At 42.1% G+C, this 20,944-nt stretch overlaps 1 protein-coding gene across 9 annotated transcripts in view; it reads left to right on the top strand.

Annotated features, from left to right (window-relative positions):
• LOC148140089 (butyrophilin subfamily 3 member A2-like) overlaps positions 1 to 20,944 on the top strand; it is a 39,645-nt gene that overhangs the window by 12,669 nt on the left and 6,032 nt on the right. For 5 of the 9 annotated variants that reach the window (XM_087979282.1, XM_087979283.1, XM_087979279.1 and 2 more), the window contains exons 4-8: positions 14,856 to 15,140; positions 16,554 to 16,670; positions 17,547 to 17,573; positions 18,605 to 18,628; positions 18,775 to 18,798. In XM_087979282.1, coding sequence (XP_087835408.1) covers positions 14,856 to 15,140; positions 16,554 to 16,670; positions 17,547 to 17,573; positions 18,605 to 18,628; positions 18,775 to 18,798 — 477 coding nt within the window. The remainder of the gene's footprint in view (positions 1 to 14,855; positions 15,141 to 16,553; positions 16,671 to 17,546; positions 17,574 to 18,604; positions 18,629 to 18,774; positions 18,799 to 20,944) is intronic. The other 4 variants (XM_087979286.1, XM_087979284.1, XM_087979287.1 and 1 more) reach the window with 2 other exon arrangements.

Genomic DNA, 20,944 nt, shown 5'->3' with positions numbered 1-20,944 from the left:
AGCCTAATTCATCCTGAAGCTCCACATACAAAAACATTTCAAGACATAGTTAAGGAATAATACGACCTCAAGCCTCTAATTCTAAGATTCTATCACTTTTACTCAGCAATTTGAAAACCAGGGGAATCTATATTGGGGTTTTTTATTAAATTAAGATGACTGGCCGAAGCTGATAACACTTAATGAGATGTGGGATTAATGATGTAACTATACAAAAATGTCTAGTCCAGTTTGCAGAATGGGCAGGTCAGGTTGTACAGTTTGTGAAGCCTGATGGGTCAGTTCCACTTTGTAGAGTCTTAAACAACCGGTAAAGTGCTTCTCATAGCTGGTTAAAGATTTAATCCCACAGACAGAGGATTTGTACACAAAGCTGGCTGGGGGGGGGGCTGTTCTTCATGAAGCTGGATGTGAGCCACATTTACTTGCAATTGTGTTTAGACCAGGAATGCCAGAAGTATGCTCTGGTAATACCCAAAAGGGTTTGTACCAATATACGAGACTACCCTTTAAGATGTTGTCAGCCTGTTCAATTTTTCAGCGGATGATGGAGAATATTTTGCAAGGTTGACCTCAGGTTACCATTTACCTAAATGATTTCCTGGTAACAGGTAAAGGAACACTTAGAGAATTTAGATACAGTCCTGAGGCATTTACTAAAGGCAGGCATATGCCTCAGAAGGGAAAAATGTTTGTTCCACACCTTCCAAGTGACCTGCTTGAACTACAGAGACAACAAGACCGGATTATACCCTGTTGAAAATGACGTGAGAATCATAATCCCTACAGTGTGAACACAGGTCCTTTGGCCCAACAAGTCCACACTAACCCACCCAGACTCATTTCCCTACTCTATTATCCTGTATTTACCCCAGAACAATGCTGAAAAATGTGTTGCTGGAAAAGCGCAGCAGGCCAAGCAGCATCCAAGGAGCAAGAGAATCGATGTTTCGGGCATAAGCCCTTCTTCAGGAATGAGGAAGGTGTATCAAGCAGGCTAAGGTAAAAGGTAAGGAGGAGGGACTTGGGGGAGTGGCGTTGGGAATGCAATAGGTAGAAGGAGGTTAAGGTGAGGGTGATAGGCCGGAGAGGGGGTAGGGGTAGAGAAGTCGGGAAGAAGATTGCAGGTCAAGAAGGCGGTGCTGAGTTCAAGGGTTGGGACTGAGATAAGGTGGGGGGAGGGGAAATGAGGAAGCTGGAGAAATCTGCATTCATCCCTTGTGGTTGGAGGGTTCCTAGGCGGAAGGTGAGGCGCTCTTCCTGCAGACATCGTGTTGCCATGGTCTGGCAATGGAGGAGGCCAAGGATCTGCATGTCCTTGGTGGAGTGGGAGGGGGAGTTAGAGTTCAGCCACGGGGTGGTTGGGTTGGTTGGTGTGGGTGTCCCAGAGGTGTTCTCTGAAATGTTCCGCAAGTAGGCGGCCTGTCTCCCCAATGTAGCCTGCTCTACAACACAAATTCACCTGCACCTCCACACACATCATTTACTGCATCCGCTGCACCCGTTGTGGCCTCCTCTACAACCTTATCTCAGTCCCAACCCTCAAACTCAGCACAGCCTTCTTGACGTGCAATCTTCTTCCCGACCTCTCCACACCCACCCCCTCTCCAGCCTATCACCCTCACCTTAACCTCCTTCCACCTATCGCATTCCCAACACCCCTCCCCCAAGTCCCTCCTCCCTACCTTTTATCTTAGCCTGCTTGGCACATCTTCCTCATTCCTGAAGAAGGGCTTATGTCCGAAATGTCGATTCTCCTGCTCCTTGGATGCTGCCTGACCTGTTGCGCTTTTCTAGCAACACATTTTTCAGCTCTAATCTCCAGCATCTGCAGTCCTCACTTTCTCCCAGAACAATGCACCTAACCCATATATCCCTGAACGCTATGGGCAACTTAGTATGGCCTGTTCACCTAACCTGCACATCATTGGGCTGCGGGAGGAAACCAGAGCATCTGGAGGAAACCACGCAGACATGGGGAGAATGTGCAAATTCCACACAGAATTGAACCTGTGTCCCTGCTGCTGGGAGGCAGCAATGCTAACCACTGAACCATCGTGCCACCAAGTGAGGGCAATCAAAGATGCCCGGATACCTATGCCTGTCAGGAGCTTAGGGCATTTTTTGGTCTGATAAATTATTGTGGAAAGATTATACATAACCTTTCACCTTCCTTGCACCTTTGCATAAGCCTTGAAAGTGCTCTCATAGATAAGCCTAGCATTCAATGAAGTAAATAAACAGCTGCTGTGCCTCTGATGTGGCATGTTATGGTCCCAAGAATGATCTGGTATTGACAAGTGATATTTCCCCGTATGGCATCAGGATGGTATTAGCTCATAGTGGCCCAATGGAAAGGAACACCCAATAGCTTATGCACCCAGGAATTTGGCTAATGCAGCTTGTAAATACACCCAGAAAATGGATTGGCAGTCATAATTGGGCTCAGGAAGTTCCACCAATACTTTTATGGATGGAAATTTGTGATAATCACTGATTATTTACCCTACTTGGTCTGCTTAAAGAGGACAAGGCAGTGCTCCCTATAAGTTTGGGCCACATTCAGCAGTGAATTTTAATACTAAGTACTTATAATTATAAGTTAAAACACCATCCAGGAGGCCAAGTAGCAAATGCGATATATTGAGCCTTCTCTTGCTGGCAGATACATCACCAGTGGTGCCCCTAATATTAAATTTCATGACATGTTCCCAGTCACAGCTAAGAATATCAGATTTTAGGCACAAAGATCCAGTCCTTATAAATTGAAACATCTGTTATTAATGGGGGAATCCAAAGGCCTATTACAACTAGAATTGAAACCTTTTTCGACTGGAGAGACAAGCTCAGTGTAAAGGCTGACATATTGTTATGGGGAGCAAGGGTGATTTTCCAAAGCAAAGGTCACTACTAGACAGTCATTCAGGGGTCTCCAAAATGAAGATGTTGGCAATGAGTTATGGCTGATGCCCAGGCTTGGGGGATACAGATACAGCCCCATTGGCAGAGCAGTGCTCAGAGTGTCAACAAGGACAAGAATTACTGCCAGAAGCTTCCCACATCCATAGGAATGGCCAAGCAAACATTGGACTCTGGTTGCATGTCAACTATGCAGGTTCTTTCATGCATTCAATATTCTTAGTCATGGTAGACACTGAATCAAAGTAGATGGACATGCATAGAATTCATTCACCAAACATGGGGATGCTGGTAGAAAAACTGCGCATATATTTTGCAACACATGGAGTCCCAGAAGTGTTGGTCACAGTTAACAGGCTATCATTTACTAGGAGGGACTTTAGTTACTTCTTTAATATTGAATGGGATTTGACATACACAGTCAGCTCCATACTACCCATCATCTACTGGCTTGGCAGAAAGTGCACTCCAAACCATGAAGCTGGATTAAAGAAACAGCCTGCAGCCTCGTTAGATACCAAGCTGTCACGTTTATGGATTGTGGGACCATCCCAAATGCAGCTACAGGAATAGCATCAGCAGAATTGCTAATGGGTCAAAAACTCCGCATGAAGTTAAGTCTGATCTTCCCGGACCTGGGAAAGAAGGTGACATGCCATCAGGCACACCAGTGCAGGACACAAAACTCCTGTAAGTATGAGAGACGGTTTAATACAGTGGGCCAAGTTTGGTAAAAGCAATCATGGAAATCGCCTCACATAGGTCAGAGGCATGGTTAACCTCAGGTCAGGGCCAATGGGTTTTAACGTTCTGGAAGGTGTGATGATCCTGAATAAGCATTTGGACCATATGAAAGCTGTAAACTTGTAAACAGTGCTGCAAAAAAACATACCCTGTCCTTGGAACGTCTGAAATGCTGTTGCAACCTGTGGATTCACCTTCTCCATCAAACTGAATCCTCTGTATCAGATTTGGACTTGACAGAAGTAGCCACCTTGATGCCTTTGCTGCCAGAAGAGAATGAAGTTTGGCCAAGGTGTTCCAGGTACAAAAGGCCAGCTCCTGTGCATTACATGCAGCCTATGTTTGATGCCAAGTCAGATGAACCTGACCAAGTGCTAAAATATCCCATGATTTTCTCCAAGAGAAAGGATTGGTCTATTTCTGCACACTCAGAGTGGGAGGGATGTAGTGATTGTAATGAATTGAATTGAATTGAATTGAATTTATTATCACATGTATTGAGGCACTGTGAAAAGCTTTGTCTTGTGAGCAATGAGCTCAGCTGGGTGGAGAATATGAGTTCCTTGTGTTATGGGCCAAACAAAGTCCCCTTCAACTATATCAAGGAGATAGCATAGCAAAGACCCTAACTTTTACCTTATTTAAAGGCAAATGAGTTCCAGATGAAATTAAATTGGTTACAAAATGCATTTTACTCTTACCCTACAAACAAGTTAAAATATAAAGAAAAGGAAAGAAGATCTTTGGTATAACTTTAACTCTTGTTGGAGAACTAAAAAGAATAATGGATTATTTAACTACAATTCTAATTCTAAACACGACAATTCTAATATAGTAGTATCCAAGAAACACAACCTTGGCAAATTCAGTAAAATTGATTGACTCACATGCAATATTTTTCCAGTCCAGGAGGAAACAACATCAAGAGAAAATCATGGTAGAGAGAGAGAAAGAGAGAGCGAGAACTCAAGCCTTTTGCTGTAGCAGGGTGAGATGTTTGGCAGCTTCAAAAATCCTGTACTTATGGGAGCCTGACTCCACCCATTCATGATGCTTCTATTTTTCCAACTTAAAAGAAAAATCCAAGACCTCACAAGCTGTTTACTTTATAGCTTAGAACAGAGTGCTGTTCACCTGTGTCTCAACCTATCTTTATTAAAAAGAGCAGGACAAAATACATTTATAAAGCCTCCATAATGTCACACCACCCCACTTAAAGAATGAACCATCAATATACAAAGATGTCTTCATTTTTAAAAACCTTTAGTTTTATGCTATTAGTACACTACAATACATACATATTACACTGACTGTAAACCTACAAACATTCAATACGACAGTCCATTTGTTCTGTCACCAAACATCATCTTCCTTCATCAAAGTCATGACAATGCCTTGGCAATTATGTTCTCTCGTCCTGCCATGTGCATAATTTTCAATTTAAACGGTTATAACAACAAACTCCATCTGAACAGCCTGGTACATGCATCATTAGATTTTTGCAAAAGTGTTAAGGAATTATGATCAGTACATAGAATTGTCTCAGACACATTACTGGCAAGATAAATGTTAAAATGTTACAATGCCAACATCAAACTCATGGTCTCTTCCTCAATTGTGGAATATTTCTGTGAATAATTATTCGACTTTCTGGAAGAATACCGAATAGGTTTTTCTACCTTTTTGTATTCTTGTAAGAGTCCAGCACCAACACCCGCATCACTTGCATCGATAGCCACTTTGAATGGTTCTGCATAAATAGGTGTGGCTAACATTGGGGTAATGGTTAACATAGCTTTCATCCTGTCAAGTGCCTTCTGACATTTCTGCAACCACTGAAATCTTCTGCGTTTCTTCAACAAGTCAGTCAGTAAAGGAACCACACTGCTAAAATTTGATACAAATGTTTTGATAAAAATCACTCAGTCCCAAGAACCGTACTACTTCCTCCTTCAGCTTTGACATGGGAAACTCCACAATAACCTTTAATTTCACATCTCATGGGGCCATCTGCCCATGTCCAATGGTATGGCCAAGGAACATGACTTGGGCTTTTGTGAAATCACTCTTAGCCAGGTTTATCATCAAGCCCACTTCTGAAGTAGATTGAATAATTTCAATAGATGCTCCAAATGTTCCTTCCATTTGTGCCAAAAATCACCACATCATCTATGTATGCAACAGAATTGGATAATCCCAAAATGATTTTATTGGTTAGTGTTTGAAATGCAGCTGGTGCATTTTTCATACCAGATGCCATAACTTAAAATTGGTAAAGTCCACTCGGTATCACAAGAGCTGAAATTTCCTTCGCTCTCTCAGATAAAGGTATCTGCCAGTATCCTTTGAGTAATTCCAATTTAGAAATATAAATTGCTTGCTCCACCTTTTCAATACAATTTTCCAGCCTTGGAATAGGATATAAATCAGATTTTGTAACTTCAGTGACTTTATCATAATCAACACAAAAATGTTGGGTATCATCTGATTTTGGCATCATTGTTATGGATGATCACCAGTTGCTGCAACTCACTTTGACTATATTGCCTTCCAGCTTGCTTTCAATCACTTTTGAACCTATGCCAATGTTAGATGGTTAGACTGTTGCTTAATTGGAAAAGCATTTCCTATATCTACATCATGCTTAATCTCTATATATTTCCACGTATCCCTCCACGTGATTGCAATTCCGATCATTTCAGTTTTCCTCTGGAGAGTAACACAATAATTTTTCCCAATTTTTTAAAACTCCCTCACTGTTAAATTTAATTTGAGGAATATCAAATTCAAATATATCTTGATTTAATTATTCACTCCAAGTACCACATTCTCCTTTTGCTTCTCTTTCCTATCAAAATACCGCTTGAGCTATTCACAGGACACATTGTGTAAGTATTCCTTCCCTCCGGCATTTTTATTCAATAAATCATCTCACTCAATTTCATTTCAATTCGATAAGGTCCACTAAAACTTGCTTTTAAAGGTTAACCTATCACTGGGAGCAACAATAACAATTTAAACTAAATAGAGTGGGATAGAGAAAATTAGAAAACCTGAATTCAAAGAGAAGGTAAAAGTGCAGAACTCGAGAGAGGTTTTTAAAATCTCCAGCACAGACACAAATTGGACAGAATATCTGGAAAGGGTTAGCAATCATACTTCAAGTACACTGGGCAAACAAATGACTATGAGAGGTGGGACAATTAATACAGGACTGAAGGTGTTGTATCTGAATGCACGTGGTGTAAGGAATAAGATAAATGAGCTTGTCATGCAGATCGAAATTGGCAGGTATGAGGTGGTGGGCATCATGGAGACATGGCTGCAAGGAGATCAAGATTGGGATATTAGACAATATACATCCTATTGTAAAGGTAGGCAGGTGGCAGAGGGGTGGGGTTGTTCTATTAGTAAGAAATTAAATTAAATTAAAAGTGAGAAACAAAGTGGGGTCAGATGGTGTAGAATCTGTGTGGGGTACAAGTGAGGAGCTGCAAGGGTTAAAATAAAAACATAGTTGGAGTTATGTACAGGTTTCCAAATAGTAATCATGAACGAGGCTGCAAGATACATCAGGAGATAGAAAAGATGTGTAGGAAAGGCAAAGTTGCAGTGATCATTGAGAGATTTCAATATGTGGGTAGACTGGGAAAATCAGATTGGTAGTGTTTGCAAGAAAGGGAATTTGTGGAATGTATATGAGGTGGCTTTTTGGAGCAGCTTGTGATTGAGCCCATGAGGGAACGGCAATACTGGATTTAGTGTCGTGCAATGATACAGACTTGATAAGGGAGCTTAAGGTGAAACAGTGAGCACTGAAGATAGAATCAGCAATAATGGTATTTCAGCTGAATAAACGCAACTACAGAGGCATGAGGGAGGAGTTGGGTAGAATTGACTGGGAGTGGAGCCTAGCAGGGGAGACAGTGCAACAGCAATGGCAGGAGTTTCTACGAGTAATTCAGAGACACAGCAGAGGTTCATCCCAAAGAAAAAGAAGCATGAGGAGTATGAGACAACCATGGCTGACTAGGGAAGTCAGGGATAGCATAAAAGCAAAACAGAAAGCATATAAAGTAGCAAAGAATAGTGGCAAACCAGAGGATTGGAAAGTTTACAAAGACCAACAGAGGGCAAAAAAAGAAGAAATAAGGAGGGTGAAATTTAAATATGAGGGTAAGCTAGCCAGTAATATAAAGGAAGACTGTGGGCAGCACGGTGGCACAGTGGTTAGCACTGCTGTCTCACAGTGCCGGAGACAAGGGTTCAATTCCCGCCTTAGGTGACTGACTGTATGGAGTTTGCATGTTCTCCCCGTGTCTGCGTGGGTTTCCTCCGGGTGCTCCGGTTTCCTCCCACAGTCCAGAAGATGTGCAGGTCAGGTGAATTGGCCATGCTAAATTGCCCGTGGTATTAGGTAAGGGGTAAATGTAGGGGTCAGTGTGGACTTGTTGGGCCGAAGGGCCTGTTTCCACACTGTAATGTAATCTAATCTATAGGGTTTCAATATAAAAAGGGCAAAAGAGAGACAAATGTGGACATTGGGCTGCTGGAAAATGACACAGGAGAGATAGCAATGGGGAACAAAGAAATGGCTGAGGAACTCAATAATTATTTCCCATCAGTCTTCACAGTGCAAAACACGAGTAATATCCCCAAAAAATCAAGAGATTGAGAGAACAGAGATGAGTATGGTGGCTATCGCCAAAGAAAAGGTGCGAGAAAACTAAATGGTCTGAAGGTGGATAAATCACAAGGACCATTTGGACTATACCCCAGTGTTATAAGGAAGATAATTGAAGAGATAGTGGAGGCATTAGTGGTAGTTTTTCAGGAATCACTAGAATCAGGAAGGGTTGCAGTGTACTGCAAAATCACTAATATAAAACACCAGTTTCAAAAGGGAGTAAGGCAGAAGAGGGGAAATTGCGGACCAATTAGCCTAACCTTGGTCGTGGGTAAGATCCTTGAATTCATTGTGATGGATGAGATTTCTGAATACTTGGAAGTATATGGTAAAATAGGGCAGAGTCAGCACGGTTTCCTCAAGGGTAGGTCATGACTGACAAATCTGCTAGATTGCTTTGAGGGAGTAACAAGCAGATTAGACTGAGGAGAACCATTGGATATTATCTACGTGGACTTCAAAAAGGCCTTTGACAAGGCACCACATAGAAGGCTACTGAGTAAGGTAAAGGCCTATGGTGTTAGAGGCAAGGTGCTAGCATGGATAGAAGCTTGGCTGTCTGGCAAAAAGCAGGGAGTGGTGTTTCACAAGGCTCAGTGTTGAGACCACAACATTTCACTTTATACATTAACAATCAAGATGAAGGAACTGAGGGCATTCGAGCTAAGTTTGCAGATGACACAAAGATAGGTGGAGCATGGGTAGCATTGAGGAGACAGGGAGGCTGCAGAAGAATTTGGACAGGTTAGGAGATTGGATGAAGAAGCGGCAGATGGAGGACAAACGTGGCAATGCGTGAGGTTATGCGTTTTGGTAGGTAAAATAGAGGCATGGACTATTTTCTAAATGTGGAGAAAATTCAGAAGTCTGAAGTGCAAAGAGACTTGGGAGTTCTAGTCCAGGATTCTCTCAAGGTAAACTTGCAGGTTGAGTCAGTAGTTAGGAAAGCAAATGCAATGATGGCATTTATTTTGAGAGGACTTGAATATAAAAGGAGGCGTGTACTTCTGAGACTCTATAAGGCTCTGGTCAGGCCACATTTGGAGTATTGTATGCAGTTTTGGGCCCCATATTTCAGGAAGGATTTACTGGCCCTGGAGCATGTTCAGAGGATATTCATGAGAATGGTCCCAGGAATGAACCTCGGAACATATGAGGAATGTTTGAGAACTCGGGTCTGCACTCGATGGAGTTTAGAAGGATGAGGGGCAATCTAATTAAAACTTACTGAATACTGAATGGCTTGGACAGAGTGGATGTTGGGAAGATGTTTCCATTGGTAGGAGACACTAGGACCTGAGGGCACAGCCTTAGAGTAAAGGGAAGACCTTTTAGAACAGAGATAAGGAGAAACATCTTCAGCCAGAGAGTGGTGAATCTATGGAATTCACTACCACAGAAGGCTGTTGAGGCCAGGTCATAAAGTGTGTTTAAGATGGAGATAGATATGTTCTTATTGTAAAGGGGATCAAAAGTTATGGTGAGAAAACGGAAGAATGGGCCTATGATTCTCATCAACCATGATTGAATGGCAGAGTGGACTGAATGGGCTATGTGGCCTAATTTCTGCTCCAATGTCTTATGGTCTTCTGGTTTAACAATTTATCTCCTCTAGTAAAACCACAAATTTTTATTATTTTCTGCTTCCTGTTTCATCACATGCTGTGCTACTTTCAAATGCTGTTGACCACTAAAATAGACATAGTTCAAATATGTGGTAACTGAACTCTTGCTTACCAATTTTTCCTTAATTAATTTCAGTGGTCCTCTCAGCTCAGGTCTGAAAATTAATTTGGATGGACTGAACTTTAGTTAATTTGTTGGGTGCATCTCTAACTGCAAAAACTACAAATTAATTTCCTTTATCCCATTTCTTTGAATAGTCTTGACTATAAGCCATGGTCCTTAAAGTTTGATGCTATCATTCTAATGCTCCTCGCAGTTGATTTAAATTGTTTTATACCTAAACTGTCCATAACTTCCTTGAATATTGTTGATGTAAAATTTGACCTGTGACCTGATTGTATCTCTGGATTGTCTTTACATAGTAAAACATTTGAGTAACTCATCTACAGTCCTTTTAGACATGATATTGCAAAATGAAATCGCCTCTGGAAATAGTCTAGACACAGCTATTACGATTAACAAATATTGATGACCACTTTTTCTTTTAGGGAGGGGCCCAACGTAATAAATTAAGACTTGTAAAATGTTCCTCAATGCTTGAATAGGTGTTAGAATGAGGGTGGACTGACCTTGCCTCCGCTTATCTTGACTCCTTCCTGTTCACCTTCATCCAGGAACTTCCCAGTTACATTCGAGACACGTTCCATGCCTTCCACTTCCTCCATGATTTCCGATTCCCCAGCCCTCAACACCTCATCTTCACCATGGAAGACCTTCTGCACCTGTATTCTCTATGAGGAAGATTTAAAAGCCACTACACCAACACCTTCCACCCTGACCTTAAATTCACTTGGACCATCTCCAACCCTCCTTCCCCTTCCTGCACCTGTCCATCTCCGGCGACTGGCTCAACACTGACATCTACTTCAAATCCACCAACTCCCACAGCTTCCTTGATTACACTTCCTACCATCCCACCTCCTGTAACAATATGATCCTTTACTCCCAATTCCTCGGCCTTTGCTGTGTCTGCTCTCAGGATGAGCAAGTCCATCCCCAGATGTCCCTCTACCTCAAGGTCCGTAATTTCCCCTCCCCTGTGATCGACTGTCCCTTAAATTGTGTCTCCTCCATTTCCCGCACTACTGCCTATGCTACGTCATCCCCCTAACCACAACAAGGATAGAATCCCTCTTATCATCACTTTCCATCCCACTAATCTCCAAATCCTACGTATAATCCTTCGCTATTTTCACCACCTATAATCAGATCCCACCACCAAAAATACAATTCCCACCGCCCCTCAATTTGTGTTCAGTAGGGACCGTTCCTTCCATAACTCCCTCATTAGGTCCACACTACTCATCAAACCCCTCAGTATCTGGCAACTTCTTCTACTGCTGTAAGAGGTGCAAAGCTTGTGCCCACACTTCCTCCATCCAAGGCTGCAAAGCTTCATTCCAAATCTGGCAGAGATTTACTCGTATATCCTCGGACCTCATTTACTGCAGACATTGGTCTCGATGAGGTCTCCTCTATATGAGAGAGACTGAACACAAACACGCAGAACTGTTCAGGGCTCATCTCTGGTCTGTATGCACCAACCGAACTCACTTTCTGGTGGCCATTCACTTCAAAAGCCTCTCCCATATCTCGATGACATGTCTATACTAAGCCTCCTCCACAGCCAAAAGGCCACCCACAAATTGGAGGAAGAATAACTTCCACCTCGAGAGTCTCCAACCACATGGCCTCAACATTGACTTCACCAGTTTCCAAATCTCCCCTCCACCCCAACCCCATCCCAGATTCAATTCTCTGACTTCACACCACCCTCTTGACCCATTCCTGTTGAAGGACTTTTGCCGGAAACTTCGATTTTCCTGCTTCTCGGATGCTGCCTGACCTTCTTTGCTTTTCCAGCACCACTCTAATCTTGACTCTGATCTCCAGCATCAGCAGTCCTTACTTTCGCCTACCTGGGTCCATCTTCCTTTCCATATATCCGGTCCACACTTCATACCAACCTACCATCATCACCTCTTCCCTGCATCCATCTATTACCATCCCACCTACTATTTTCCTAGCCCCACTCTCCCTCCTCCTATTTATTTTTCAGCTCCCTTCCCCTTCCCAGTCCTGATGAAGGGCTATGCCTGAAATGTTGATGTTCTTGCTCCTCAGATGTTATCTGATCTGCTGTCTTTATCCAGCACCACACTTTAATTGAGAATATCTGAGGCATGGTTAGTAAGTTTGCAGATGACATCAAAACTAGTTGTATAGTGGATGATGAAGAAGGATATCTAAAATTATAAAGAGATCTTGACAATTGGGCCAATGGACTGATGAGTGACAGATGGAATTTAATTTGGATAAGTGCAAGATATCGCATTTTGTTTTCACAAACAAGGGAATGACTTATGCAATTAATAATAGGGCCATGGGTAGAACTTAGAGAACAAAGGGTTCAGGTAGATTATTATTTGAAATTTGCAACATAAGTAGATAGAGTGGTTAGGAAGGCATTTAGCATGCTTGCCTTCACTGCTCAGATTTTTGAGTATAGATGATGGGACATTATGTTGAGGTTGTACAGGATATTGCCTCTTGTCACCCAGTTCTGTTTGGAGAAAGTTGTCACCCAGTTCTGTTCTGCAGATGCTGGAGATCAGATTCAGGAGTGTGGTGCTGGTAAAGCACAGCAGGTCAGGCAGCATCTGAGGAGCAGGAGAATCAATGTATAGGGTGTAAGCCCTTCATCAGGAATCCAGTTCCAGTTGCCTTGTTATAGGAAGGCTATTATTAAACTGCAGGGAAGGATGCCCGGAGGCATGGTACATTGGGGAAACCGAGCAAAGGCTACGACAACGAATGAATGGGCACCGCATAACAATCAACAGACAGGAGGGTTCCCTCCCAGTTGGAGAACACTTCAGTGGTCCAGGACATTCAGCCTCGGACCTTCGGGTGACCATCCTCCAAGGTGGACTTCGGGACAGGCAGCAGAGGAAAGTGGCCGAGCAGAGGCTGATAGCTAAGTTCGGTACCCAGAGGGAGGGTCTCAACCGGGACCTTGGATTCATGTCACCTTGGCGATTACCTTGGTGATCACCTTGGGACCTTGGTGATTACAGGTGATCACCATTGCACTACACACACACACACGGATATTCCTACACACACACACTCTCACATACACACGGACACAGGTACACACAGACGCCCATACAGACACCCACACACACCCTTATAGACACACACACTCCCACACATGCACCCCCTCACAGACTTAAGATACTTTGCACTCACTACACGCACACACGCACACACTCTTTCTCACACTCACAACCCCCACCCCAGACAGACAGACACACACACAGACAGACAAAGACCCACACGCACACATATATTTTGTGTGGTGAATTTGTACTTGCAGAGTTACATTGCATTTTGCTCAAAAACTGCATACATTCATGTAGAACTCTGAGCTCAAAAACTGCATGAATTTATGTAAAACTCGGTTATCTCACTTTTTAGATTAGAATCAATCTAAACATCAGGTCATAGACAGAGAACACAGGGGGCTAACACCTTCAACACATTGTCTAGCTATCACCATTGTTAACAGCTAACCCGAGAATGCATCTTTAAAAAAAGGGTTTTGTGATTTACACATGAAAGAAGTGAAACTATCACTGTATTCTAACAAATGAAAGGCTTAACAGACAATCAATTTTTCAATGTATAATTTCAGTTACATCACACTGCAAATTTTTGCTATAAATTCTGTGTTACGATCGAGCCCTCCACAATCACCTGATGAAGGAGCGTCGCTCCGAAAGCTAGTGTGCTTCCAATTAAACCTGTTGGACTATATCCTGGTGTTGTGTGATTTTTAACATTATTAAACTGGATAGGGTTCAGAAAAGATTTAGCAGGAATTTGCGGGTGTGGAGGGTTTGAGTTATTAAAATAGGGTAAATAGGTTGAGACATCTTTACTGACATAACCAATCTGAAAATTAGAAAGAACCTCTGAATTTATTATTCAAAAGCCAGAGCTTTCAGCTACAGGTAAATATAAATAAGTTGATTTTCTTCAGTCTTAAAGGGGCTTTTACAGCAGAGAACAGCGAACAGAGACAGCTCCTGAGCTGTTGGAAATCTGAAGATTTCTTTGTATTTTGTTCATAGCCCCAAGGTGTGCAGCTTCCTGAGAACCAGTCACATCATTGTTGGCAGGCTTTTGTCATCAGTAACTGGCCACTAATCTACAAGCCAATCAGCTTCTTGTTGCTGGCTCAGTCGCCATTTGTAAACCCTATTTCGGGCACCAGCTCATCTGCAACTTCTCCTACTACTGCTGGAACCAGCAGCTTTGTAAACAGTGTTTAAAATGAGTCGGGTTACTTGCTTTCGAAAACAGTCATCCTTGGTTTTAAAACATTTCAGACTATTTCAGATTGCAATAAAATAAAAAGATACAGTTTTTACCTTGTTGAACAGTGTATCACTAAGTCTGATTTATATTTCTTTGTCTCCTCTCCTTAACCAATACAATCACGTTAGCTTCATTTTTGAGGTGTGAGTGGTGACAATACTATACTGCAATCTAAGTTGGGAAATTGTCCTCCACTTTGCCTTCTGGTCAATGTGTTTATCTTTGACCCAAACTCAGTTTGGTACCAAAGCAAAGACAGAGCAAAAGGCTCCTCTCCTCTCTCCAACTCCCAAATTCCCAATGATCATTTCAAGCATTGGAAGACAAAATTGATAGCTAGAAGTACAGTTCTGCAGTGATCTAACCAAGTGGCATAGGGTGCCATGCTTTGGGGCCTACCCCCACAACCCCCTTCCTAATGTCTCTGTGATTGCAGGTATGGGTCAGCAACCCTGGATTGAGATGGAGGGCCAAATGGGCAATAGCATCAGACTGGGCTGCAGATCCGAAGGCTGGTACCCAGAGCCGCCCATCCTGTGGGTGAATGGAGATGGAGTGAACATGACGGCCCAGCAGGAAACCACATACCAGCCAGACAATCAGGGGCTGTTCATTGTCAGCAGCTCCATCGAGATCTCCAAACACTCCCTGAACAAATATACTTGTCTCATTCACAACGTGATCCTGAAGGAGTCACGGGAGGCTCACATCCAGATTGCAGGTCTGTCATAATAGGAAAAGAGCTTCACAGATACTCAGCAGGCTGGGTGAAAGAACATGAATCTGACGGTAGAGAAATATAAAATCCCGAGGAAATTCCATGACTGAAACAGGCTCCTCATGACCCTAATAGGCCACAGTTGCTGATAATAGACTAATCTAGGCTCTTCAGACCTCACATAACAACAACAGACACCTCATAGTGAGGGCGTCTTGGAGATAGAGTCAGGCTGTAATGGAGGAAGAGGCAGTGAAGGAGATGGGGGAAGAGGGAGAGCCAGTGATGGGGATACAGGCTGTGATGGCGGGGGAAGAGTGGGGTTGTGAAAGGTTGGGGTGTATTGGAGAAAAGGAAAGAGGTCTAATCTGGGAATAGCATGTGAGAGTGGGTTTGGGTGAACTTATTCTCAAGTAGTTGACTGTTCTCTCCCCCTTCTCTCTGTGAGATCGTGTTTAATAATGACCAAGATTAGTGCATGGAGAAAATACCCTCTTTATTAAGCATCTGCAGTAGCATATTTTGAGAGGGCGATGGAATCCAAAGTACTGTTTTACAATAGCCTCTTTATACACAGTTCTTAGACTCATTAAGATTTTAGCACAATGGCATTGCATAGTTGCATTCAATTTATACAAAAGTTTGTGTGACATCTGTCCTGGGGAAGCAGCAGATGGTTTAAACACTTGCTAAACGCTGACTGTTACTCCTGATGGGAATTGAATGTCTGTCCAATCTGAGCTTGCATAATTAAGAGGCATTAATCCTTTTGTCTTTCAAGTCTTTCAAGTAAAAATACTAAACCTACATGATCAAAATAAGTAAGAAATTATACATGTACTAAATAAAGGACTAGAGAATATTAAACTGATCTCAGCAGCTGGTTTGTGAGATTTCATGCCAGTTTTGACATTCATTCATGAAGTTTCAAGGATGCGCTGTTTTGACAGTAAGCTTCTTAAATGGATAGCAGGCCTACTTAATATTGTATGAAAAGGCACATGCCAGTGGAGGACTCTATTTGATGTTTTGCAATCTATTCAGATCCTGAGAGACAGTTATTAAGCACTGATTAACATTATAATCTGTCCTTAATTTGAGTAAGTTATGGAGACATGTTGGTAGTGTGGCATTTTTCTGAGTAGGTTACGGTACACTTATTCTGGGATAACCTTTGATACAGAGACAAGTCTAACCACTGCTTAAAGCATAGGACCAATACAAATTGAAAGGTGGAAAGAAGCAGTAATGGGTTGGAAGGGATGTTTTAATTTAGTTTGTCTTGTAATAGTAAAACCACGGTTTAATGAATGAATGTAGATGTGGTGTAGTAAACATAGTGTGTTTGTGAATGAGTTGGTAAAGAGAATTATAATGCAATATCTCACATCTCTCTCTCTCTCTCTCTCTGCACAGATGTCTTCTTCCTCAAGTCAGAAGTGACGGTGATACTCTTGATCATTGTTTCATTTTTGGCTGGAACATTAATTTCTTCGTCATGCTGGTGCTTTCAGCATTTTAAATCAATAAAAGGTGACAAATTAAGCCACTGAATGAAACAGTGATGGGGTTGAGGGGTACAGGGAACTGCACTGGGACTGACTCACTTCCTGATATACTGAGTGGGACCAGACTGTCCTCCACCCCCTCCACCTCCCCTACCACTCTTTCTGCCCTTCTTCACTCCTCGTTCATCTTCTCCCCACCTTTCCTCCATTCTCTTCTCATTTCCTCCCTCCTCATTTTCCATCCCACTTCACAATCTTCCTTCTCCTCCTATTCACCCTCCTTTCTCTTCCTCCTCCTCCTATCCATTCTTACCCTTCTTCCACTTTGTTTACACCTCTCCTTCACCTCCTTCTGCACATCCCCACTTGCTAATTTTCAACCAGATCAGAGACCAGGGGATAGGATGATCCCATTGATATCCTGATCATGGGGTATGCATGTCCAGGCAATAGTAACACTTCCAAGATTTCAGCCACACTTCTAACAAAACATCAAATGGATATTTTGTTTTTATCATCTCAATAAGGAGTTTTGAATTTTTTCCATCTGTCAGCAACAAATAAAGAAAGGTGAGAAATTGAAACAAATTTTGTAAAAAAAATGGTGGGGCAGTATACCACAGGAAAGAGAAAGACATAGTGGGGGCAACTTTGACAGGTATCAGATAATGGTGAGAGAGAAACATTTTTTGCAGCAATATATTGATTGGAAGTTTCTTAACTCCACATTCAATCCAACTCTTCTGCACTGATTGTGGGGCTAATGTGATTCACCTGAGGGCTATAAACCAAGTACTAGGTGGGAAGTGGATTTGGGCCTCTGTCATTCTAGGATTAAGAGTAGGACAAGTGTCATTCTGGTTACTGCAAGTCCTGATCACACCTTTTCTTAACATTTCAGAGACCCGTAAGCGAGCAAGGAAAGCAGGTGAGTTATGACAACACATGGGTGACACTGTGACTTTTCAGATGATAATGTTTCATTCAGTCTCGGATTGTCAGAACACAATTGAAAATAATGGTACGGTCACTGAAATTAACCGACCAAGTTTATAAACAACAGTTGAAGCCCAATCACATAAATCGAACCATCAAAGCCAACACTAAATTATAATGCTCTCCTGTTACAATGTGTGGAGTGGACAGGCTAATTCAGCCAATTCTTCAATGTGAGCTGTCACGTTCACTGTTCTCAGAACCAGGGTCGCTGAAAAAATGCTGTTCTCGGGGTTTCCTGAGCTGACAGAAACACATTCTAGAACTGGGATTCAGTGGATTTCCAAAAGTACATGTTTATATTCACTTATGGAATGTGGGTGCTCTGATGGAAAACAGCATTTGAGAAACTGTTCACTCCCCTGTGCTAACACCAGTGTTTGGCTTGACCAAGTGGTGGTCCTGGGGATTAGGTAGATGCCTCTATGTTGGTGAGGTTTGCAGTGTAGTTACAGCTGGCACAGATGGCTGTCTGATGAATTGGTGTTATCCTATCCATTACTCCAACTTGGAATGGTCCATTGGACACTGCTGGTTGCATATGGTTGAGTAAGACTGAGTAATGGAGAACTGAGCTTAGAGCAGAGGATTCAGTGCAGAGAGCAGAGAGGAGCAAAGGATTGGAGTCAAAGATAATGTTGACATTGCAAAATTTCAATCTGTAATCAGTACCTCCTTGTTTGTTACAGCACACCAATTATTCAAGAAAAAAGTTATGTGCTTTTACCAGAATTTTCATTGATGTTGATGGTCAATTCAGAGTAAAGACAGACTGACTGTGATTGTTTTTTGATTGGTGCTCTGACGAGAAGGTTGTTCCTTCAACACTACATCACTGTTTTGAATTTCAGGAATTATTCCTCTTACTGCTGGAAATGATTTAGTGCCTTTTTGTCACACTGAATAAAGATATTCTCTTTTATTGATACTCCAATTACTCACATCTTGATTCTTATTTTACAGCTAAAAAGAAGAAAACTCAAGAAGGTATGTAACAATGCCAGAGATTCTGACTGTAGACTTCCGTGACTTTAAACAGAGACAAAGTGATAGTGCCTTTTTGTCACACTGAATAAAGATATTCTGACTTTATTGGTACTCCAATTGCTCACATCTTGATTCTTATTTTACAGCTAAAAAGAAGAAAGCTCAAGAAGGTATGTAACAATGCCGGAGATTCTGACTGTAGACCTCCGTGACTTTAAACAGAGACAAAGTGATAGCGTGAACCTACAACAAACATTGTAAACGGAGGCCTGGGTCAGCAACTCAGTGAAGGAATCACTTACTCATCCACCTTGTTTCCAATTGCAGTGGGGAATATGCAACCTGGAAGAGACCAAATTGGAAATTTAGCAGCAGACAGCACATACTTTCTTCAGTTTTCAACCTACATCCTTAATTTTTCCTTCTCACTGTCTCTTTTTCATGTCAGCTTGCCTTTCACCTACACCAAGTGCTCACTCTGTGCTTCCTTTCCCTCTTTAATTTGCTTGTTTCCATTTCTCCCATTTCCCTGTATTCTTATCCCCCATTTGCTCTTCCCTTCCTCCTCCTCTCTCTAATGTTCTGGTTCTCTTTCTGTTCAGCTTCCCTTACTTTTCTTCTCTGTATCTCTCTGTCTGCCTTCTCTCACATGCTCGTCCTCTTGTCTCATTTCTTCTGTCTTTCTTCCCACCAACTTCTCTGTACCCAGAGAGCTGCACAGTGATTGATATATGATTAAAAACAGAATGCTGAAGAAACACATTTCATTTATCTCTGATCCTTAACTTGCACAACTAACAAGATACAGATCGGTTGGCCAAGGATTAGATATATGTCCTAATATATGATATATGATTCATTAAAATTAATGAATAAATAACAAAATATGAACAATTATTAATACAGAGAATACTACCGGTTAAGACAAGAGACGTATTCCGTCTCAGCTTCAGAGTTCTGAGGAAGGTCACTGGACTTGAAACGATAATTCTGTTTTCTCACGACATTGCTGCCAGACCTACTGAATATCTCCAGCATTATGTATTTTTGTGCTTTCAAATCTCTAGCATCTATAGTTGTTTCTTTGCAGCTTCACAGTTTTTGGTTCCTTCACTGAGTTGCTGACCCAGGCCTCCGTTTACAATGTTTGTTGTAGGATCACGCTATCACTTTGTCTCTAAAGTCACGGAGGTCTACAGTCAGGAGACAGGCCTTTCAGCACCACTTGCCCATGCTGCCCAGTTTTCACAGTTATACTAGTCCTATTTGTCTGCGTTTGATCCATGTCGCTCCATACCTATCTCATCCATGTACCTGTATAAATGTTTCTTAAATGAAAAAAATTACACTTACTTCCACCATTGCCTCTGGAGCTTGTTCCAGACACTCACACTTTGTGTGAAAAAATTGTCCCTCTGGACCCTTTTGTATCTGTCCCCCCTCATCTTAAATCTATGACCTGTATTTTAGAGCCCCCTACAATGGGATCTATTTGCCTTATCTATGCCTCTCGAGATTTTACAGCTCTCTATCAAATCAGAGTTTATATCTTCATCTGTGTCTTACCTTCATTGCTTGCCCATTGATGCTGAGCCAACCAGTGAACGACAACCCAACTTTTGATGTCATCTGCCCCACCTTACTGAGCTGTATACTGCTAGCTCCACATTTCACTTTGTTTAGTTGAATCCAGCAAATATCCACCAGTTAGGATGCCTTGGCTTTATAGCTTTTTGCCATGTTTCTTATCTGACATGAAGAAAAGAATGTCCTGATTGCAAATATTCTGCAGATATAGTTTGCAATTATTAACCCCTTGTTTTTTGCAACTTAGCATTGCAGAGTTCACTGAGTCCAAAATCCACAGTCAGCGGGTCTGCAGCATCTGGGGAGCTGGACTTAATGTTTTGTCACCCTCTTGTCATTAGCATTGTCTCATCCTTCATGAGTTACTTGTGAAGTATTAAAGGGCAGTATGTAAACACATAGATGTTAATTACTGATCAAAATCAGCATTGGAAAAAGGTGGAAATTGCACCTAGATAAATGACTGGTTGTTACTCAAATTGTACATGTTGGTGACACTGTACAGCCGCTTGTTAGAGGTTTGAATATGCTAATTGTTTGTTTTACCAGCTGGGGCGGCACAGTGGCTCAGTGGTTAGCACTGCCGCCTGTCTGTGTGGAGTTTGCATATTCTCCCCGTGTCTGTGTGGGTTTCCTCCAGGTGCTCCAGTTTCCTCCCACAATCCAAAGCTGTGCAGGTCAGGTGAATTGGCCATGCTAAATTGCCCACAGTGTTAGTTAGGGGTAAAT

This window comes from Chiloscyllium plagiosum, unplaced genomic scaffold (genome assembly GCF_037043375.1).
Source record: "Chiloscyllium plagiosum isolate Xiang-an unplaced genomic scaffold, Cpla_swu_hap1 HiC_scaffold_35, whole genome shotgun sequence".
Taxonomy (NCBI): Eukaryota; Metazoa; Chordata; class Chondrichthyes; order Orectolobiformes; family Hemiscylliidae; genus Chiloscyllium; species Chiloscyllium plagiosum.
The sequence above is the reverse complement of the archived record's forward strand: the minus strand, read 5'-3'. Positions and strand labels throughout refer to the sequence as shown.